The following is a 24,518-nucleotide window of genomic DNA, read 5'->3' on the forward strand; positions in this document are numbered from 1 at the left end:
CTACTTAGTTGTAATATTTTTCCTAAAATATTTTTAAATTTTTTAAATTTTTAATTTTTTTAAAATTTTATTTTACTTTATTATGTTATGTTAGTCACCATAAAATACATCATTTGTTTTTGATGTAGTGATCCACGATTCATTGTTTTTGTTTAACACCTAGTACTCCACGCAGTATGTGCCCTCCTTAATACCCATCACCAGGCTAATCCATCCCCCCACCCCCCTCCCCTCTAAAACCCTCAGTTTGTTTCTCAGAGTCCATAGTCTCTCATGGTTCATCTCTCCCTCCGATTTCCTCCCCTTCATTTTTCCCTTCCTTCTCCTAATGTCCTCCATGCTATTCCTTATGTTCCACAAATAAGTGAAACCATATGCTAATTGACTTTCTCTGCTTGACTTCTTTCACTTAACATAATCTCCTCCAGTCCCATCCATGTTGATGTAAAAGTTGGGTATTCATCCTTTCTGATGGCTGAGTAATATTCCATCGTATATATGGACCACATCTTTATCCATTCATCTGTTGAAAGGCATCTCGGCTCTTTCCACAGTTTGGCTATTGCGGACATTGCTTCTATGAACATTGGGGTGCATATGGCCCTTCTCTTCACTACCTCTGTGTCTTTGGGGTAAATACCCAGGAGTGCAATTGCTGGGTCATAGGGTAGCTCTATTTTTAATTTTTTGAAGCACCTCCACACTGTTTCCCAAAGTGGCTGTACCACCTTGCATTCCCACCAACAGTGCAAGAGGGTTCCCCTTTCTCCAAACCTCTCCAACATTTATTGTTTCTTGCCTTGTCAATTTTTGTCATTCTAACTGGTGTAAGGTGGTATCTCAGTGTGATTTTGATTTGCATTTCCCTGATGGCTAATGATGAACATTTTTTCATGTGTTTGTTAGCCATTTGTATGTCTTCTTTGGAGAAGTGTTTGTTCATGTCTTCTGTCCATTTTTTGACTTGATTATTTGTTTTTTGGATGTTGAGTTTGAGAAGTTCTTTATAGATCTTGGATACCAGCCCTTTGTTTGTAGTGTCATTTGCAAATACCTTCTCCTATTCTGTGGGTTGCATTTTTAAAAATCCAATGTTAAATATAACTTTACTTTTTCCATTATTTTATTTTCAAAACAGAAATAATCATAACAATATTCTGTAGGAAATTCTCATACTCCAGTCCATACCTTTTTCAAGTTTTTCATACTGGTTTGTTATGGACTAAATCATGTCCTCCTAAAACCATATATTGGGCACCTATGTGGCTCAGTTGATTAAGTGAGTGCCTTTGGCTCAGGTCATGATCCTGGTGTCCTGGGATCGAGTACCACATCAGGCTCCCCCTGCTCTGAGGGGAGCCTGCTTCTCCCTCTCCCTCTGGCTGCCACTCCCCAGTTTGTGCTCTCTCTCTCTGTCTAATAAATAAATTTTAAAAATCTTAAAAATAAAAAATAAAAATAAATAAAATCCATATATTGAAGCACAAAGCCCCATGTGACTATATTTGGAGATTAAACCTTAATGGAGATAATTAAGATTAAAGGAGATCATAAGAGTATATCCTTAATTCGATAGAACTGGTGTTCATATATAAAGAGGAACAGATGGTAGAGATACCTATCTGTACACATACAGAGGAAAAACCATGTGAGAACACAGCAAAAAGGCAGCCATGAAAGAAAGACCCCACCAGAAACTAACAATGCTGGTACTTTCATTTTGGACTACTGATCTTCAGAACTATGAAAAAATAAATTTGTTATTTAAACCAATCCAATCTATAGTATTTTTTAATGGCACCCTGAGCTGATAAGTAGAAGTCCAATGTGAGATTGTCATAAAGACAGTATAAAGAAAGGTCATCTCGAAAACTAAGCCATGTATTTGATTCTATCATACAATGAAAGGAAGGTTCAAAATACATGCAGTAGTAAGAAGAGAGAAAATAAAGAAGCAGTTGCAAGGGGTGGGGGAGGAGATTACTTTTACACAAATAACTAAAGAATTTTTGAATATCATTTTTTTCATCTTACTGAGCTATAAAAGATAACAGTGAATGGGACAGACACAGAATAAGAAATGATTGTAGAGAGGAGGATGGTGGAGGAGTAGGAGACCTAAATTTTGTCTGGTCCCAGGAATTCAGTTAGATAGGGATCAAACCACTCTGAACACCTACGAACTCAACAGGAGGTCGAAGAAAAGAATAGCAGCAACTCTCTGAACAGAAAAGCAACCACTTTCTGGAAGGTAGGATGTGCGGAGAAGTGAATCTGAGGTGATATTTGGGAAGATAGACAGTGGGGGAGGGGGCCTCCGTCAGCTGCTACCAGCAAGTGATAGAGCAGCAGAGCACAAAATCGGAACTTTTAGAAGATGACTCTGCTGAGGGATGTCTCTCCAGTGGCTAAGTGGAGGGTGGAACCCTCGTGGGACAGTGTGGTCTCAGGACCCTCAGGGTCACAGAAAGACTGGGGGTGCCTGAGTGTGGCAGAGCTCCCAGGTATCTGAGCGGGGAAGCTGGCTGCAGAGATGGAGCCAAAGAGGGGGCTCTCAGCTCGGGGTTGCCATAAACCATGATCTGCGGCACAATGGAGCCAACTGCTCCTCCAGCAGAGACACAACAAGTGGCAGATCTGGGGAGACTCCACTTCCTCCCGCAAGAGGAGCAGTGTGGGAGCACACCACAGGACTCAGTCACAGGCTGGTGAGCACAGAGTGCAATTGGAGACCAGGGAGACGGGGGTCTCACTGAGGAGTAGGGCCCCAAGTTCTCAGCTCCTCCGGGACGGAGATTGGGAGGCCACCATTTTCACTCTTGTCCTCCAAAGTTGGATGGAAAGCTTGCAGGGAACAAAAGCTCCCAAGAGCAAACCCGAGCATATTACTTAGCCCGGACCTGGCAAGGGCAGGGCAATTCCACCTCCGGGCAAAGACATCTGAGAACCATGGCAACAGGCCTCTCCCCCGGAAGATCAGCAAGAACAGCCAGCCAAGTTTACTGATCAGTGAGAATGGCAGAACTCCCAGCCCTAGGGGAATACTGCACATAGAATTTGTGGCTTTCCCCCCATGATTCTTTAGTCTTTCAAAGTTAGATTTTTTTTAAAGATTTTGTCAATTCTACATTGGTCACTAAGTCACATTTTTATTTATTTATTTATTTATTGACAGAGACACAGGGAGAGAGGGAACACAAGCAGGGGGAGTGGGAGAGGTAGAAGCAGGCTTCCCGCTGAGTAGGGAGCCTGATGCGGGGCTCGATCCCAGGACCCTGGGATCATGACCTGAGGCGAAGGCAGACGGTTAACGACTGAGCCACCCAGGTGTCCCCAAAGTTAATTTTTTTTAACTTTCTTTTTCTCTTTTTTTCTGAATTTTCTTTTTCCCTTTTTCAACCAACATCTTATCAATCCCTTTTTTAAAAAATCCTTTTTATTTTTCATTTAGAGTCATATTCTATCCCTTCATAATAGTTAACCTTATTTTTGGTATGTGTATATATATATAAGTTGTTCTCTCTTTAAAATTTTGGGATACAGTTTCTTCTAACAGACCAGAATATACCCTAAATCTCTAGTGTATGAGTTTGTTCTAATCTCCTGCCTGATCACATTCTCTCCCCCCCCTTTTTTTAAATCCTCTTCTTTATTTTTTCAACCAACTTCTTATCTTATCAATTCCTTTTATAAAATCTTTTATAATTTTCATCTTTACAGTCATATTCCATCCCTTCATCATATTAACCCTTATTTTTGTATATATATAAGCTTTTCTTTCTTTAAAATTTTGGGAGGCACTTCTAACAGACCAAAATACGCCCAAAATCTAGTGTGTGCCACTGAACTATGCACCAGCCTGATCATATTTGATCATATTCTGTTTTTTTTGGTTTGTTTGTTTTTATCTTTTTCTTTTTTTTCCCGTTTTTATATCTTTCACTTTCTTTTCCTCCGGTTTCAGGTCTCTCCTGATTTGCTTAGTGTATATTTTCCGGGGTCATTGTTACCCTGTTAGCATTTTGTTCTCTCATTCATCTATTGTCCTCTGGACAAAATGACAAGGCAAAAAAAAAATCGCATCCAAAAAACGAACAAGAGGCAGTACCGACTGTAGGGACCTAATCAATACAGACATTAGTAGGTTTTCAGAACTAGAGGTCAGAATGACGATTTTAGAGATATTGGCTGGGCTTGAAAAAAGCATGGAAGTTATTAGAGAAACACTTTCTGGAGAAAGAAAAGAACTAAAATCTAACCAAGTCGAAATCAAAAGGCTATTAATGTGGTGCAATAAAAAATGGAGGCTCTAACTGCTAGGATAAATGAGGCAGAAGAAAATATTAGTGATATAGAAGACCAAATGATGGAAAATAAAGAAGCTGAGAAAAAGAGGGATAAACAACTACTGGATCATGAGGGCAGAATTCGAGAGATAAGTGATATCAGAAGATGAAACAGTATTAGAATAACTGGGATCTCAGAAGAGGAAGAAAGAGAGAAAGGGGCAGAAGGTATATTGGAGCAAATTATAGCAGAGAATTTCCCTAAATTGGGGAAGGAAACAGGCATCATAATCCAGGAGGCACAGAGAACCCCACTCAAAATCAATAAAAATAGGTCAAACCCTGACATCTAATAGTAAAACTTATGAATCTCAGAGACAAAGAGAAAATCCTGAAAGTAGCTCGGACAAAAGATCTGTAACCGACAATGGTAGAAACATTAGATTGGCAGCAGACTTATCCACAGAGACCTGGCAGGCCAGAAAGGACTGGCATGATACCTTCAGAGCACTAAATGAGAAAAATATGGAGCCAAGAATACTATATCCAGCTAGGCTGTCATTGAAAATAGAAGGAGAGATAAAAAAATTCCCAGATTTTTAATAGTGGGGGGATTTAACACCACCCTCACTGAAATGAACAGATCATCTAAGTAGAAGATCAACAAGGAAATAAAGACTTTAAATGACACACTGGACCAAATGGACTTCACAGATATATACAGAACATTCCCTCCCAAAGCAATAATACACGTTCTTCTCTAGTGCCCATGGAACATTCTCCAGAATAGATCACATGCTAGGTCACAAATCAGGTCTCAACCAGTATCAAAAGATTGGGATCATTCTCTGAATATTTTCAGATCACAGTGCTTTGAAACTAGAACTTAATCACAAGAGGAAAGTCGGAAAGAAATAATTCATGGAGGCTAAAGAGCATCCTACTAAAGAATAAATGGGTCAACCAGGAAATTAAAGAAGAATTAAAAAAATTCATGGAAACAAATGAAAATGAAAACACAACTGTTCAAAATCTTTGGGATGCAGCAAAGGCAGTCCTAAGAAGAAAGTATATAGCAATACAAGCTTTTCTCAAGAAAGGTCTCAAATACACAACCTCACTCTACACCTAAAGGAGCTGGAGAAAGAACAGCAAATAAAGCCTAAACCCAGCAGGAGAAGAGAAATAACAAAGATCAGAACAGAAATCAATGAAATAGAAAACCAAAAGAACAGTAGAGCTGATCAACAAAACTAGGAGCTGGTTCTTTGAAATAAAAACAAGATTGATAAACCCCTGGCCAGACTTATCAAAAAGAAAAGAGAAATGACCCAAATCAACAAAATCATGAATGAAAGAGGAGAGATCACAATCAACACCAAAGAAATACAAACAATTGCAAGAACAGATTATGAGCAACTATATGCCAGCAAATTAGACAACCTGGAAGAAATGGATGCATTCCTAGAGATGTATCAACCACCAAAACTGAACCAGGAAGAAACAGAAAACCTGAACAGACCTATAACCACTAAGGAAATTGAAGCAGTCATCAAAAATCTCCAACAAACAAAAGCCCAAGGCCAGATGCTTCCCTGGGGAATTCTACCAAACATTTAAAGAAGAATGAATACCTATTCTTCTGAGACTGTTCCAAAAAACAGAAATGGAAGGAAAATTTCCAAACTCGTTTTATGAGGCCACCATTACCTTGATCCCCAAACCAGACAAAGACCCCATCAAAAGGGAGAATTACAGCCCAATATCCTTGATGACCAGGGATGCAAAAATTCTCACCAAAATACTAGCCAATAGGATCCCACAGTACATTAAAAGGATTATTCACAATGACCAATTTGGATTTATCTCTGGTTTGCAAGATTGGTTCAACATCCACAAATCAATCAATGTGAACAATACATTAATCAAAGAAAGAAAAGAATCATATGATCCTCTCAATAGATGCAGAAAAAGCATTTGACAAAGTACAGCATCCTTTCTTGATCAAAACTCTTCAGAGTATAGGGATAGACGGTACATACCTCAATATCATAAAAGCCATCTATGAAAAACCTACAGAGAATATCATTCTCAATGGGGAAAAACTGAGAGCTTACCCCTAAGGTCAGGAACATGGCAGGGATGTCCACTATCATCACCACTGCTATTCAACATAGTATTAGAAGCCCTAGCCACTGCAATCAGACAACAAAAAGATATCAAAGGCATCCATATCAGCAAAGAAGAAGTCAAACTCTCACTGTTTGCAGATGATATGATACTTTATGTGGAAAACCCAAAAGACTCCACCCCAAAACTGCTAGAATTCATACAGGAATTCAGTAAAGTGGCAGGATAGAAAACCAATGCACAGAAATCAGTGGCATTCCTATACACCCACATCAAGACAGAAGAGAAATTAAGGAGTCGATCCCATTTATAACTGCACCCAAAACCATAAGATACCTAGGAATAAATCTAACTAAAGAGGCAAAGAATCTGGCCTCAGAAAGCTATAAAATACTCATGAAAGTAATTGAGGAAGACACAAAGAAATGGAAAAACGTTCCATGCTCATGGATTGGAAGAACAAATATTGTGAAGATGTCAATGCTACCTAGAGCAATCTACACATTTAATGCAATCCCCATCAAAATACCATCCACTTTTTCCAAAGAAATGGAACAAATAATCCTAAAACTTGTATGGAACCAGGAAAGATCCCAATTAGACAGAGGAATGTTGAAAAAGAAAAGCAAAGGTGGCGGCATCACAATTCCAGACTTCAAGCTCTATTACAAAGCTGTCATCATCAAGACAGTATGGTAACTGGCACAAAAATAGACACGTAGATCAATGGAACAGAATAGAGAGCCCAGAAATAGCCCCTCAACTCTATGGTCAACCAATCTTCAACAAAGCAGGAAAGAATGTCCAATAGAAAAAAGAGAGTCTCTTCAACAAATGGTGTTGGGAAAATGGACAGCCACATGCAAAAGAATGAAACTGGACCATTTCCTTATACCACACACAAAAATAGGTTCAAAATCGTTGAAAGACCTCAATGTTAGACAGGAATCCATAAAATCCTAAAGGAGAACACAGGCAGCAACCTCTTCGACCTCAGGCACAGCAAATTCTTCCTAGAAACATCGCCAAAGGCAAGGGAAGCAAGGGCAAAAATGAACTATTGGGCCTTTATCAAGATAAAAAGCTTTTGCATAGGAAAAGAAACAGTCCACAAAACCAAAAGACAACCAACAGAATGGGAGAAGATATTTGCAAATTACATATCAGATAAAGGCCTTTGTCCAAAATCTATAAAGAACTCATTAAAGTCAACACCCATAGAACAAATGATTCAATCAAGAAATGGGCAGAAATCATGAACAGGCATTTTTCCAAAGACTTCCAAATAGACAACAGACACATGAAAAAGTGCTCATCATCACCCAGCATCAGGGAAATCCAAATTAAAACCTCAATGAGATACCACCTCACACTTGTCAGGATGGCTAAAATTAATAAGTCAGGAAATGACAGATGTCAGTGGGGATGAGGAGAAAGGGGAACCCTCCTACACTGTTAGTGGGAATGCAAGCTGGTGCAGCCTCTCCAGAAAACAGTATGGAGGTTCCTCAAAAAGTTGAAAGTAGAGCTACCATATGATCCAGCAATTGCACTACTGTGTATTTACTCCAAATATACAAATGTAGAGATCTGAAGGGGTACGTGCACCCTGATGTTTATAGCAGCAATGTTCACAATAGCCAAACTGTGGAAAGAGCCAAGATGTCCATCGACAGATGAATATATAAAGAAGAGGTGGTATATATATACAATGGAATATTATGCAGCCATCAAAAGGAATGAAATCTTGCCATTTGCAACAACATGGATGGAACTGGAGGGTATTATGCTGAGCGAAATAAGTCAGTCAGAGAAAGACATGTATCATATGACCTCACTGATATGAGGAATTCTTAATCTCAGGAAACAAACTGAGGGTTGCTGGAGTGGTGGGGCATGGGAGGGATGGGGTGGCTGAGTGATAGACATTGGGGATTGTATGTGCTATGGTGAGTGCTCTGAATTCCGTAAGACTTGAATCAAAGACCTGTACCTCTGAAACAAATAATACATTATATGTTAAAAAAAAAAAAGCAGGAAGGGAAAAATGAAGGGGGGCATAAATCAGAGGGGGAGAGGAACCATGAGAGACTATGGACTCTGTGAATCAAACTGAGGGTTCTAAAGGGGAGGGGTGTGGGGGGAAGGGTTAACCTGTTGATGAGTATTAAAGAGGGCATGTACTGAATGGAGCACTGGGTATTATATGCAAACAATGAATCATGGAACATTACATCAAAAACTAATGATGTAATGTATGGTGATTAACATAACATAAAAAAAGAAAAGAAAGAAATGATTGTAGAGATACATTGACTGAATAACTGCTAGACCTTTTCTACATTATCCTGAAAAAGAGAAAATTTATAAATAACTACAGTAATATAACATGCTATTATTATATTATTATTTATAATATCCAGTTATTTAAATTCTTGAAATTTAATAGAATCCTCAGAATCCTTCAATTTCTTTCCTACTCTTCCTCCCTCTCCCTTTCTCTCTCTGAGAATGGGTGGTACATTAAACTGGTAATTTGATAAAGGGACCATTTGTTAATATGTACGCAAGATATAGGAATTTTGCCCTACTTTAGGGATAGTAATAAAAAAAATTCAATTGTCACTCAGACTTGAAGGAAAGGACAATGTCATTTCACTAGGGTCACAGACAGAAAGTAGAAGCCTCCACTCAAGGATTCAGACAGTTATAGGCACCCTGGCAGTGACGGTAATAAATATCCTTCTCTTTTCTTAGCCTGTTCCTCTCTATAGACCAAGTTAAAAGCAGAGGGTAAAGGAACAGTTTAATATAATCTATTGGTGTTACCTTCTGGGCTAGAGAGCTGCAGGGTTGATTGAGAGAGGCAAACAGAAGATACCAAAATATATTCCTAGAAACCAATCTTGAAGTATATTCAACAAAATGCTATTAGATCTATATGAAGGGATAGTGTGATTTTTGGATTTTTCTTAAACCGTGTATGTTTTAGTATGGTTAAAATATGCTATAATAAGTATCCTACATTCGCAAAAAGAAAAATTGTAAAGGTACTTTAGTTTTGAAAATGAAGTTTAAACAATGATGGTAAGTCAGCATTTTTAATTTCAGTCATTATTTAGCTTAATTCAATGGGCTTATTTATGATTTTTTTTAAGGTATGGAAGATTTACATAAAATATCCCCAAATAATTAAATTATAAATGAACATAACCAGTTAATAATTTGACACTGTATGTGTGTATATGTGTGTCTAAAGATTTTCTTTTGTGAGTACAAATATGACTATAATAATTGTTATATATAATTAACAAGTTATTGGGGCAATATTGTTCTTGCCCTGATGCCACCAAGTGAACCATGCATTTATATTTTGGTAAAATTTCACTTTTTATGTTTTTCTTATATTGTTAATGGTACCTGTAACATGTTAGACCAATATGGATGGCACACCTGTGGTTAATATATTAAGGCACATAGATAAGGCATATATATGCCTCTATTCAATTTTATTGAGTGACTATTTTTAATAATTACATTATTTTCCAGGTAAATGAGTCATCTTCTAAATGTGAGTGTGTACATGTGTGTTCTTTTCTTCCAGCACCCCAGAACCATAAGTCTGGAGTCGCTTGCAGTTATTATAGCTCAGTTACTGAGCCTTAGTATGGGAATAGCTTATGATGATGTTAACAAATGCCAGTGCTCAGGAACTGTCTGCATAATGAACCCAGAAGCAATGTAAGATGCTTTACTTTTATATGCTTTATATACATAGTTTATATAAAAATAAGTTTGGTGTAATTAATTTAAAAAAGTCTAGGCTGCTAAAATAATTACTAATGGTCAAATATAAGCTGTGTCCAACAATGCCCAATGCTGCATGTCTACCTCACTCTCCCTTGTAATCTGATACCACACTTGCTTTGTCATATATTATCTACTTCTACACTTATCACTAAGTCAGTTGTCAGATTTTATAATCTAATGCATGATTTGATAAGCTAAATACAGGCTTGTGAACACTATAAAAGAATGATTTATTAGTTTGGTCTTGTCTGCATGAATTTCATTTTGCCCTCTCAACCTGAAGTCTTGGTAAATCAGGAGTGATTTCAGAGGTGCTGTTATTCAGCTTTTTCTGTTACTAGAGAAGGCCTTTTTGCAGTATCCTTGCCATGCCTCAAAGACCTAGTGAATTGGATGTTATCATCATTATTCTTAGAGTACAACAGTGAGATTTCATAGAATTAGGACCAAATAGGGGGTTTAGGGAAACCACCATCCACTCAATGACTAGAGCTAGCCTTTAGCCTTTCTGAATGACATTTCTCACAGCCATTTTCTGCTTCTCATATGTCTTAGAAAATCAAGCCCCATTGCCTACAGCAACAAAGTTGATAACATCACATTCTCTCCATTCCTTCACTTCTGCTTCCACAATCATTTCTTAAGAATACTTGCAATCAAATTTTTATCTCAGGCTCTGATTTGGCAGAGACTCATATGAAAATAATTATCTCAGAAGGGGCTATAGAACAGCATTATCAACAATAGCCAAATTATGGAAAAACCCAAATGTCCATCAACTGATGAATGGATAAAGAAGAGGATATGTGTGTGTGTGTGTGTGTGTACATGTACACACACACACACACAATTGAAATATTATTCAGCCATCAAAAAGAATGAAATCTTGCCATTTGCAATGACACGGATGGAGCTAGAGTGTATTATGCTAAAAGAAATAAATCAGAGAAATACAAAAATCATATGATTTCACTCATATGTGGAATTTAAGAAATAAAACAGATGAACAAGGGATAAAAGGAGGCAAAGCAAAAAACATACTTTTAACTATAGAGAAAACAAACTGAGGATTGCTGGAAGGGAGGTTGATGGGGGATGGGCTAAATGGGTAATGGGTATCAAGGAGGGCATTTGTTGTGTTGAGCACTGGACATTTATATGTAAGTGATGAATCACTAAGTTTTACTCCTAAAATCAATACACTATATGTTAATTGACTAGAATTTGAATATAAATTTGAAACAACAACAAAAAAGAAGGGGCTATAGAAAGCAAGCCTTTTTAAATAATTATGGACCTGGAACAATTTATGATTTGGTGACAACAGGGATGCCTTTAGCAGGAGACGATATAGAGAGAGGGTGCTGCAGGTCCATGCTGTGATGTAAAATGTTCGTTCTTTGGCGCACTTATGATCATTAAGATACAATAAAAGTAAAGATATTCATGATAGATTAGGTTACATGTGGAATTTCTGACAAATATAAGAAATTTGTAGTGCAGGTCCCTAGAGTTCTTTGAAGCTCTTGGTGGGCTACTGCACACTTGTAGAGTTGAGCACGCATCCAGGAAATAGTGATGATGTTACTAAAATTGATTATTTTCATCTTAGTTTGGTATAGTCAGATCTCTAGAATTATAAGATCAAGTGGGCCTATTAATCTACCTAATGACCGATATGGCATATCTGGTAGCTAACTAAAAATATCCACACAGTGTAAGTAAATAATATGAACAGGGATCCCAGAGCTCCATGTCACCTATATCTTTTGCACCAATATTTCTCAATCACTTCACATCAATGGCCACATGGGAGTTCCCTAAAACTGGCTGTAGAGGAAAAAGAACCTTGTCTTATTTCAATAATAGCTACTTTCAATATGTTAGGTGGAAGAGGCATGAGAATTGATTTAGATGGGCACAAAATATGCAGATCTTTATATCTCTCTTAAGTTCAAGTCCCATAAGAAGTACTCAATGACCAGGTCAACATTTTAAAATTCACTAATGTCAATCAGCTTCTTCCTTAGGCAAAATATGTAAAAGAGGCCTTAAAATAAAGGTAATGACCTCTTCACAGGGGCAGGCTTCAACCACTTTATTGGAACACCAGCTTCCTGACCATCTAAGGACAATTCCATTAAATATTCTGTATTCCTCTGTGGTCCCAGCAGAATGGAGCCACAATTGTCATCTCAATAAAACACACTTATGTTGACTTTTCCTCATTCTCTCTTTTTCTATTCCTACTCCTTCAATCCTGTTTCCTAGTATCATGTCCCAAATAAATTTCTTACAATTATGTTCATTCCTTTTTTGGGAGTGTTTTTGTTTTGTTTTCATTTTTCTGGTTAATCTAAGTATAGATAGATGACAGTGTATGTACTTCTTAATAATGTTGGACACTGCCTATTAAACATTTATTTTTGACTGAATTATAGTTTTTACAATAATGATATGTTGTTTGTGATACGGATTACAATGATAATAATGGTTATGATGGTGAGGAAATGATAGGAAGGGCTAGAAGACCTGAACTATTAATAGCTCTTTGGACCCTCCACTTCCTCCTACATATTGTCAAATATTCTTTGTTCAATTTTGAAAGTAGCTTATTTTGTTGAGTTGCCTGAATTATTCTCATCACGGTTAGAAATCTTCAAAGTACAGTGTTTCCTCAATTCTTTTCTTTGGGGAAATTATTAGGTGTAAATAGATTGGCATTTACTATTCTTTCTAATTGCACCTCTTTATATATAAGACTATAAAATTTCCAATTGTTTGTAGCAAGTATATAGAAATTTTATTGATTACTTTACATTGAGCTTCTTTCCTACAGTTTTGCTAAATTAAGTTAATTCTGGAATTTTAATTTAGCTTTATTAGAATTTTATACTTGTACAATCATATATTGTATATACAGTTTTACATTTTTGTCAATCTTCATATTTTTTTCCATTCCTATTTTTGGCCTTACTACAGTGTTTAAGACCTTTAATACAACGTTAGAAATGGAATGTGTGGCTATTTTTCTTGCTTCTAATTTAAGAGCAAATCTTTAATCCCTCACCATTAAATATGTTAGCTGAAAGATTTTCAAAGAGGCTTTTACTCAGATTGAGGAAGTTCTTTTTTTATTCTTTGTCCAAATTTCTGTCATGAATAGATTTCATTATGTATCAAGATGATTATGTGTTGTTATTGTTGTTTTTACTTTTTTCAGTTGAAATACATTTTATTGATCTTCAATTGTTCAAATAACTTGTTTTCCTGGGATGAACCACATTTGGACATGATGAATAATCCTTTTCATGTATTGCCCTACTTGTTGCTGGATATTTTTTCCCTAATATTTGCCTCTATATTTATGAAAGACATTGGTCTTTAGTTGTTTATTCTTGTAATTATTTTGACTGGTATCATTATCAGGGTGATATTGGCCTCCTAAAATTTCCTGAAAGTGATTTGGAAAATTGATATTAATTCTTTACAAATTATTTGATAGGAATCCATCAGTGAAGCTGTATGGACTTAGATTTCTCTGTCTGGAAAGGTGTTTAATAATTTTTAAGATATGAGGATATTTAGTTGAGATTTAAAAAAATATTTCCTTGAAATTAATTAATTTGCTATAAATTTTGCATTCAGTACAGCTAACATACAGCATTATATTGTTTCAGGTGTACAATACAGTGATTCAACAATTCCACATATCACTCAGTGCCCAGCATGACAAGTACACTCTTAATCCCCACCACCTATTTCACCCATCCCTCCCATACACCTCCCCTCTGGTAACCATCAGTTTGTTCTCTATAGTTAAGAGTTTGGTTCTTAGTTTGTCTCTGTTTCTCTCTCTTTTTTTTTTTTTTACCTTTGCTCATTTGTTTCTTAAATTCCACATACAAGTGAAATCATATGGTATTTGTCTTTCTCTGACTGACTTATTTCGCTTAGCATAATACTCTGTAGTTCCATCCATGTCATTTCAAATGGCAAGATTTTGTTTTTTATGGCTAAATAATATTCCACTGTATATATATATATATATATATATATATATATATATATATACCACATCATTTTTATAGATACTTGGCCTGCTTCCATAATCTGTATATTGTGAATAATGCTGCTATAAACATAGGGGTGCATGTATCCCTTTGAGTTAGTGTTTTGTATTTTTTGGGTAAATACCCAGTAGTGCAATTAATGGATCATAGGGTAGCTCTATTTTAAACTTTTTGAGGAAGCTTTATACTATTTTCCTCAGTGGCTGCACCAATTTACATTCCCACCAATAGTGCACCAGGTTTCCTTTTCTCCACATTCTCACCAAAACTTGTTTCTTGTGTTTTTGATTTTAGCCATTCTGACAGATATGAGGTGATATCTCACTGTGGTTTTGATGTACATTTCCCTGATAATGAGTGATGTGTAATATCTTTTCATGGGTCTGTTGGCCATCTGGATGTCTTCTTCAGAGAAATATCTGTACAAGTCTTCTGCCCATTTTTTAATTGGATTATTTGTTTTTTTGGGTGTTGAGTTTTATAAGTTCTTTACATATTTTGGATACTAACATTTTATCAGATACATCATTTACAAATATTTTCTCCCTATCTTCTGTATGTTGCCTTAAAGTTTTTTTGATCATTTCCTTTGCAGAAACATTTTATTTTGAAATAGTTCCAATAGCTTATTTTTGCTTTTATTTAGTTTGTCTCAGAGACATCTAGAAAAATGTTCCTATGGATAATATCAGAGACACTTCTGCCTTTGTTCTCTTTAGGGATTTTTATGGTTTCAGGTCTCACATTCAAGTCCTTGATCCATTTTGAGTTTATTATTGTGTATGGTGTAAGAAAATGACTCAGGTTTGTTCTTTTGCATGTCACTGTCCAGTTTTCCCAACACCATTTGTAGAAGAGCCTTTGTCCCATTGGATATTCTTTCCTGCTTTGTTGAAGATTAATTGGCCATATAATTGTGGGTTTATTTCTGATTTTGCATTTTGTTCTATGGCTCTATATATCTATTTTTTGCCAGTGCCATTCTATTTTGATTGCTACAGCTTTGTAATACAACTTGAAGTCTAGAATGGTGATGCCTCCAGCTTTGCTTTTCTTTTTCAAAATTGTTTGTCTAGTCAGGGTCTTTTGTGGTTCCATAGAAATTTTAGGATTGTTTGTTTTAGTTCTGTGAAAAGTGTTGCTGGTATTTTGATAGGGATTGCATTAAATGTGTAGATTGCCTTAGGTAGTATATTTTAACAAAATTTATTCTTCTAATCCGTGAGCATGGAATGTCTATTTCTTTGTGTCATCTTCATTTTCTTTAATCAATGTTCTATAGTTTTTAGAGTATAGGTCTTTCACCTCTTTGGTTAGGTTGATTCCTATGTATCTAATTATTTAAAGTGCAATTGTAAATGGGATTGGTTCCTTAATTTCTCTTTCTGCAGCTTCCTTATTATAGAAATGCAACAGATTTTTGTACATTGATTTTATATCCTATATAGGTTTTATAACCTTACATTCTTTTTTTCAGTTTTAGTAGTTTTTTGTGGAGTCTTTCAGGTTTTCTTTTTTTTTAAATATTTTATTTATTTATTTGAGAGAGAATGAGAGATAGAAAGCACGAGAGGGAAGAGGGTCAGAGGGAGAAGCAGACTCCCTATTGAGCAGGAAGCCTGATGTGGGACTCGATCCCAGGACTCCAGGATCCTGACCTGAGCCGAAGGCAGTTGCTTAACCAACTGAGCCACCCAGGCGCCCTCTTTCAGGTTTTCTTATCTAGTATCATGCCATCTGCAATTAGTGAAAGTTTTCTTCTTTACCAATATGGATACCTTTTATTTCTTTTTGGTTAATTGCTGTAGCTAGGACTTGCAGTATTATGTTGAATAAAGGTAGTGAGAGTGGACATCCTTGTCTAATCCTTCACCTTGAAGCGAAAGTTCTTAGTTTTCCCCCATTGAGTATGATATTCACTGTGGGTTTTTCATATATGGCCTTTATTATATTGAGGTATGGAACATACTCTCTCTCTCCCTACTTTGTTGAGAGCTTTCATCATAAATGGATGTTGTACTTTATCAAATGCTTTTTTTGTGTCTACTGAAATGATCAAAAGGTTTTTATCCTTTCTCTTACCGATGTTGATTGATTTGTAAATATTGGACCACCCTTGCAACCCAGGAATAAATCCCACTTGATTGTGGTGAATGACTTTTTAAATATACTGTTAGATTCAATTTGCTAGCATTTTATTGAGGAATTTCTCCATCCATTTTCTTCTTTGATATTGGCATGTATTTCTCTTTTTTACTGGAGTCTTTATCTGATTTTGGTATCAGGGTAATGCTGGCCTCATAGAATGAATTTGGAAGTTTTCTTTCATTTTCTATTTTTCTGAAATTGTTTGAGAAGAATGTTAACTCTTTCAATGTTTGGTAGAATTTGCCTGTGAAGCCATCTGGCCCTGGGCTTTTGTTTGTTGAAAGTTTTTCAATTACTGATTTGATCTCCTTCCTGGTTATTCCTCTGTTCAAGTTTTCTACTTCTTCCTATTTCAGTTTTGGTTGTTTATATTTTTCTAGGAATTTATCCATGTTTCTGGGTTGCCTAATGTGTTAGCATATAGCTTTTTATAATATTCTCTTACAATTATATTGCTTTTCATAATATTGTCTTATAATTGTATTTCTCTGGTGTTGGTTGTTATTTCTTCTGTCATTTGCGATTGTGTCTATTTGAGTCTTTTTTTTAAATGAGTTTGGCTAGAGATTTATCAATTTTGCAGATCTTTTCAAAGACCAGATCCTGGTTTCATTGATCTGTTTTTTGTTTGTTTGTTTGTTTGTTTTTTAGTTTCTATATCATTTATTACTGTTCTGATCTTTATTATTTCCTTTCTTCTGCTGGTTTGGACTTTCATTTCTTCTCCTTTTTCTACCTTCATTAGGTGTAAGGTTAGGTTGTTTATTAGAGATTTTTCTTGTTTCTTAAGGTAGGCCTGTATTGCTATATACTCCACCCTTAGAACTGCTTTTGCTATATTCTAAAGGTTTTGGATCACTGTGTTTTCATTTTTGTTCTTTTCCATGTACTTTCTGATTTCTTCTTTGATTTCTTGATTGACCCATTCACTGCTTAATATGTTATTTAACTTGCATGTATTTGTATTCTTTCTAGATTTTTTCTTGTGGTTGATTTCTACTTTCATGGTGTTGTGGCCAGAAAAGATGCATGGTATGACTCCGATCTTTTAGAATTTGTTGAGGCATGTTTTGTGGGCTAATATGTAATGTATTCTGGAGAATGTTCTGTGTGCACCAGAAAAGAATCTGTGTTCTGCTGTTTTAGGGTGGAACATTCTGAATATGTCTATTAAAATGATCTGGTCCAATGTGTCATTCAAGGCCACTGTTTTCTAGTTGATTTTCTGTTTGGATGATCTACTCATAGATGTAAGTGGAATGTTAAAGTCCCCTACTATTATTGTGTTACCATTGATTAGTTCCTTTATGTTTGTTATGAACTGATTTATGTATTTGGATGCTCCCTTATTGGGTGCATAAATATTTATAATTGTTCTATCTTATTGGATTATTCCTTTTATAATTATATAACCTAACTTGTGTCTTTTTACAGATTTTGTTTTAAAGTCTATGTTGTCTGATATAAGTATTGCTACTCCAGCTTTCTTTTGACATCCATTTGCATGATAATATTTCTCAATACCCTCTTTTTATTTTATTTTATATTTATCTATGTGTGTATTTATTTATTTTTAGTTTCAGGCATTCAATGTAGTGATTCAACACTTACATACAACACCCGGTGCTTATCACAAGTATATTCCTTAGTTCTCATCAACTGTATAACCCATTCCCCCACCCACCTTCCCTCTGGTAACCATCAGTTTGTTCTCTATAATTAAGAGCATTTTCTTGGTTTGCCTCTCTTTAATTTTCCTCTGCTCCTTTGTTTTGTTTCTTAAATTTCACATATGAGTGAAATCACATAGTATTTGTCTTCTCTGACTGACTTATATGGCTTAGAATTATATTTTCTAGCTCCATCCTTGTTGTTGCAAATGGCAAGATTTCATTATTTTTTATGGCTGAGTAATATTCCATTAGATATATAATGGAATTATATATCCATTCTTCTTTATCCATTCTTCAGTCAGTGGACACTTGGGCTAGTTCTATAGTTTGGGTATTGTAGATAATACTGCTATAAACATTGGGGTACATGTATACCTTTAAATTAGTATTTTTGTATTCTTTGTGTAAATACCTAGTGCAATTGCTTTATCATAGGGTAGTTCTATTTTTAACTTTTTGAGGAACCTGTTTTACAGAGTGACTATATCTGTTTGCATTCTTACCAACAGTGCAGGAGGGTTCCCCTTTCTCCACATCCTTGCCAATAGCTGTTATTTCACATCCCTTCACTTTTAATCTACAGGTGTCTGTAGGTCTGAAATGAGTCTCTTGTAAGTAGCATATAGATAGGTCTTTTTTATACATTCTGTCACTTTATGTGTGTTGATTGGAGCATTTAGTTCATTTACATTCAAAATAATATTGATAGATATGTATTTATTGCCATTTTGTTATTTGTTTTCTCATTGTTTTTGTAGATTTTCTCTGATCCTTTTTTCTCTTTCTCTTGGTCATGTTTTGCTGGTTTTCTTTAGTGATGAATCCAAATAAGGAAAACCTTTTTTTTTTTATTTTTGGTTATTGTTCAATTTATACAGAACATCTTCTCCATATAGCAGTCTATATTAAGCTGATAGTCACCTAATTTTTAACTCATTCTTACTCCTCTCCCTTCCATGTTTAGGTATTTGGTGTCATACTTCACATCTTTTTACTTTCTGCTTCTCTTGACTGATCTTTACAGGTATAATTCATTTTGGGGGGCACTTTTATTCTTCCTATTTTCTTACTTTTACTTATGATTTTTGTTTTCCACTCACATAGTCTCCTTTCCAATTTCTTGTAGGGCTGGTTTAGTGGTCATTAATTCTTTTAACTTTTGTTTGTCTGGCAAATGCTTTATATCTCCTTCCTTTTTTTAATATTTTATTTTATTTTATTACATTATGTTAGTCACCATACAGTACATCATTAGTTTTGATGTAGTGTTCCATGATTAATTGTTTTCATATAACAGTGTTCCATGCAGTACGTGCCCTCCTTAATACCCATCACCGGGCTAACCCATCCCCCTACCCCCTCCCCTCTAAAACCCTCAGTTTGTTTCTCAGAGTCCATAGTCTCTCATGGTTCATCTCTCCCTCCGATTCCCCCCTACTTTCATTTTTCCCTTCCTTCTCCTAATGTCCTCCATGCTATTCCTTATGTTCCACAGATAAGTGAAACCATATGCTAATTGACTTTCTTTCCTTGGCTTCTTTCATATAGCATAATCTCCTCCAGTCCCATCCATGTTGATGTAAAAGTTGGATATTCAACATTTCTGATGGCTGAGTAATATTCCATTGTATATATGGACCACATCTTCTTTATCCACTCGTCTGTTGAAGGGCATCTTGTCTCTTTCCACAGTTTGGCTTTTGCAGACATTGCTGCTATGAACATTGGGGTGCATATGGCCCTTCTTTTCACTACATTTGTGTCTTTGGGGTAAATACTCAGGAGTACAATTGCTGGGTCATAGGGTACCTCTATTTTTAATTTTTTGAAGCACCTCCCTACTGTTTTCCAAAGTGGCTATACCACCTTGCATTCCCACCAACAGTGCAAGAGGGTTCCCCTTTCTCCACAACACCTCCAACATTTGTTGTTTCTTGCCCTGTCATTTTTTGCTGTTCTAACTGGTGTAAGGTGGTATCTCAGTGTGGTTTTGATTTAAATTTCCCTGATGGTTAATGATGATGAACACTTTTTCATGTGTCTCTTAGCCATTTGTATGTCTTCTTTGGAGATGTGTCTGTTCATGTCTTCTGCCCATTTTTTGACTTGATTATTTGTTTTTTGGGTGTTGAGTTTGAGAAGTTCTTTATAGATCTTGGAAATCAGACCTTTGTCTGTAGTGTCATTTGTAAATATCTTCTCCCATTCTGTGGGTTGCCTCTTTGTTTTGTTGACTGTTTCCTTTGCTATACAGAAGCTTTTTATTTTGATGAAGTCCCAAAAGTTCACTTTCACTTTTGTTTCACCTACCTTTGGAGATGTATATTGAAAGAAGTTACTGTGGCCGATGTCAAAGAGGTTACTGCCTATGTTCTCCTCTAAGATTTTGATGGATTCCTGTCTCACATTGAGGTCTTTCATCCGTTTTGAGTTTATCTTTGTGTATGGTATTAGAGAATGGTCGAGTTTCATTCTTCTGCCTGTAGCTGTCCAATTTTCCCAGCACCATTTATTGAAGAGACTGTGTTTTTTCCATTGCATATTTTTCCTGCTTTGTTGAAGATTATTTGACCATAGAGTTGAGGGTCCATATCTGGGCTCTTGATTCTGTTCCATTGATCTATATTTCTGTTTTTGTGCCAGTACCATGCTACCTTGGTGATCACTGCTTTCTAATATAGCTTGAAATCAGTCAACGTGATGCCCCCAACTTTGGATCTCATTGATAGCATTTTTAAGTTCTGCCAGTTCAGCTTTCATTTCTGCCCTCAGAGACTCTATGTTGCCATTAATCGATTTCTCCATTCTAGCTATCATCTTCATAACTGTTACCCTGAAGTCCATTTCTGACATCTTGGTTATATCTGTATCCATTTGTAAATCTGTGGCAGAAGTCACAGTGTCTGAGTCTTTTCTATTTTGGGGTTCTTCTTCTTAGTCATTCTGTTGAGGGGTGTTTCAGGGAATGTACAGAGTCCAAGTTATTGACCATAACCCAAGGAAGATGCATCTGTTTTATAGGGACCTTAAGGATGTCAGCCTCTTGTTCTCCCAGCCTGTCTTCTGGGCGAGGGGCCTGACACGCTGTTACTCAGGTAACCCTGTTTGGGCAGAGTTGCCCTACCCCCTGTGGGGGGGGGGTCAGTGAAAACTTTTTTGGGGGGGCTTGTTCTCTGGCAGCTTTCTGCCTCTCTTCTGAGAGTCAGAACAGAAGAGATTTCCAACCCTCTTCCTCAGAACAGAGAGATCACAGTCTGTTCTTCAGTGAGCTCTTCAGGTCACACTATCTCCATTTCTGTCTGTGTTGCTATAAACTGCAGTGTCCTCGGTTGTGCGCCCCTCAGCAGTGCTCCCCGTCCTAGCCTCCAGGTCAGGGCTCATCTTTTTTCAGCTTTGTGCTTCTAAAACCACCAGCCGCCCTCAGTTTACACCCGCGGCCATGCCGCTCCGGGTTTCAGTGGGGGAGGGGGGGCTGTCCTAAAGTCCTTTCCTTGTCTCTACCGGTCTGCAAGTCTGTGCCCCATCCCCAGTGCGGGAGGCTTTTGCTCACCAGTGGTGCAGGATCCTGAGGTCTCCCTCACCCTTCCATTTATCTTCCAATATCTGCCCACAGAATCAAGGTTCCCTGCTTCATACCTTGAAACCAATCACCTGCGATATTCTGTTTGTAGAGATCCAGATCTATCTTCTTACATTTCAGGCTGATGTTATGGGTGTTCAGAGTGGTCTGGTAGATATCCAGCTCAATTCAGGGGGCCAGTTGGAATAGGGTCCCCTGCTACCCCACCATCTTTTTTTTCTCCCGGACTTTATCTCTCCTTCTATTCTGAATGATAGCCTTGCCAGATAGAGTATTCTTGGCTGCTGATTTTTCCCTTTCAGCATGTTGAATATATTGTGCCATTCTCTTCTGGCCTGCAAAGTTTCTGCTGAAAAATAAGCCTGATAGCCTTATGAAGTGTCCTTTGTATGTAACTGTCTTCTTTTCTCTTGCCACCTTTACAATTATTTATCACTCTTTTTTTTTTTAATTTACTATTTTAATTAACATGTGTCTTGGTGTGGACCTCTTTTGGAACTCTGCTTTCTGAATCTGGGTCTCTGTTTCCCTCCCCAGATTTGTGAAGTTTTCAGCTATTACTTCTTCAAATACATTTTCTGCGCCTCCCTCCCCTTTCTCTCTCTTCTCCTTCTTTAGTCCTTATAGTATAAATGTAATTATGCTTGATGGAGTCTTTGAGTTCTCTGAGTCTATTCTCACTATGCAGTATTTGTCTCTCACATGTTCAGCTTGCTTGCTTTCCATTACTCTATACTCCAGGTCACTGATACATTCCTCTGCTTCCTGTAGTCTTCTGTTTATTCCATCTGTTGTATTTTTAACTTCATTTATTAAGTTCTTCATTTTTGATATTTTATATCTCTTTGTCAAGGCTTTTAATGATATCCTCCACTTTCTTCTGAAGTTCAGTGTATCCTTGTATGATCATTATTTTAAATTCTCTATCAGACATATTATTTATTTCTGTTTCACTTAGATCTCCTGCTATGATTTTGTCATGTTTTTCATTTGGGACATATCTCTCTGTCTCCTCATTTTGTCTACCTCTCTGTGTCTATTTCTGTATGTTAGGAAAGTCAGTTACATCTTCTGCTCTTGAAAGTAGTGGCTTTATGAAGAAGAGGTCCTGTAGTGCCCTGCAGTGCAGTGTCCCCTGATCACCAGAACCTGGCACTTCAAGGGAGTCTCTTATGTGTGTTGCTTGCATCATGCTGTTGTGTTTGAGTTGCTTTTTCTTTCACTCCAGATGTCTGCATTGGCTCTCTGCCTGTTGTGGGCTGTGCTTGCTCTCTGTGGTGTTAAGGGGACCCAGGCAGACTGGCTCTGAGGGGATGTGACTGCAAGAGGTCTCAAGGGTGGGGCAGTGGTGTTAGCAAAATTTGCACTGAGCTGCTAGTCATAGGCCAGGTTCCTTATAGTGTGGTGGCCACCCAGCATGGCATGTGTTTGTGTGGCTATATTCTTGAGGCAGCTGCATGGGGCATGTGTGGAGTTAACGAAACTTGCACTGAGCCCAGGGCTGAGGCCAGCAGGCTTGGACTGTGTGGTTCCTCAGAAGAACTTGTGGACAGGGAACACTGCTAGCAAGTTAGGTAGCGTGTATCAGCGCCGTGCCATCTCCCACAGGTGCCTCTATGTTTATGCTAGATTGCAAGAGAGGAAAATGGCAACTGCCAAATCTTTTGTTGCTGGAGAAGTCCCCCAGCACACTCTGAAATTAGTATAAACTGATCTCCCTCTCATTTGCCCTTCTGTTGTGCAGTCACTTCTGTGCTCTCTCTCTGAGAGAGGCTATCTCTTTAAGGTTGAGGACCCATCTATTACTCACCCTCCTGGCTCACCCAGTGCTGAGTCAGCTGACTTTTGAAGTTCCAGGCTCCAAGTTCTGCTGGTTATACAAACCCATGGAATTCAACCTCTCTGGTTTTCATAGCAGATGTTATGGGGATTCACTCCCCCCCACCCCCCATGTGGGACCCCTGGTCCTTTCCCTTCTCAGAGCTGGCAGCTTCCCTTTTCCTGTGGGCAGCTCCTGACCACCATTTGTGCCCTTCCTAATCTCTCTGATGTAGCTTCTTCTCTACATTTAGTCACGGGGTTTATTCGGCGAGTCTTTGGGTCACTCTCTGGGGTATTAATGGGATGAGAGTGATGTCTAGTTGTAAACATGGGATGAGGTAAGCTTAGGGTCCTCCTACTCTGCCATCTTCCCAAGCTTAAATTCCATTTATTTTTCTTTAAAAGTCACTGGAATCTCTAGTGATATTACTTCTTTTATCTCTGATATAATTTGTGTTTTCTCTTTTTTTTTCTTAATCATTCCAACTTGGGTTTTATCAAATTAATTGATTTTTTTAAAGACTGTATTTAATTTTATTGGCTCTCATCACTTGTCTAGTTTGTTTTCTTAATTTTACACGTAGTTTAGGGTAAACTATTTTTTCCCCTAGATTTTTAATGTGAAAATGCAAATATTTAATTTTAAACCTTTTTTCTTTTTGTTTAAGCCCTTTAAAGCTATACGTTTCCCTCTAACTGCAGCTTCAATTATATACCATACATTTTGATATTTTGTATTTATTTTTTATTTGGTTAAAATATTTTCATTTTCTTTGTGATTCTTTTTTTGTCTAGTGGGTTGGTTTAGAAGTATGTCAATTGATTTTCAAATATTTGTGGATCATCTAGATGCCTTTTCATTATTAATTTCTGATTTAATATTTATTGTTTTAGATGTACATATCTTGAAGTTCATTGTGACTTATTTAATAATAGTAACTGTTTTTATCCTTTTGTTTCCCATTTTTGCCTGATTATCTCCCTGCTGTGCAAACTT

General features: G+C 36.9%; 1 protein-coding gene across 6 annotated transcripts in view; it reads left to right on the top strand.

The window, feature by feature from the left end:
• The window catches only part of ADAM2 (ADAM metallopeptidase domain 2), a 159,675-nt gene that overhangs the window by 56,308 nt on the left and 78,849 nt on the right, over window positions 1-24,518 (top strand). For all 6 annotated transcript variants that reach the window (XR_012381181.1, XM_073902520.1, XM_025885888.2 and 3 more), the window contains one exon: window positions 10,021-10,157. Coding sequence is in view for 5 of the 6 variants with exons in the window: in XM_073902520.1 (XP_073758621.1) it covers window positions 10,021-10,157 (137 nt within the window). In the remaining variant the exon portion in view is untranslated. The remainder of the gene's footprint in view (window positions 1-10,020; window positions 10,158-24,518) is intronic.

The sequence above is a fragment of the Callorhinus ursinus genome, unplaced genomic scaffold (genome assembly GCF_003265705.2).
Source record: "Callorhinus ursinus isolate GAN/ISIS: 27379988/994484 unplaced genomic scaffold, GSC_fseal_2.0 scaffold17, whole genome shotgun sequence".
In the NCBI taxonomy this organism is placed as follows: domain Eukaryota; kingdom Metazoa; phylum Chordata; class Mammalia; order Carnivora; family Otariidae; genus Callorhinus; species Callorhinus ursinus.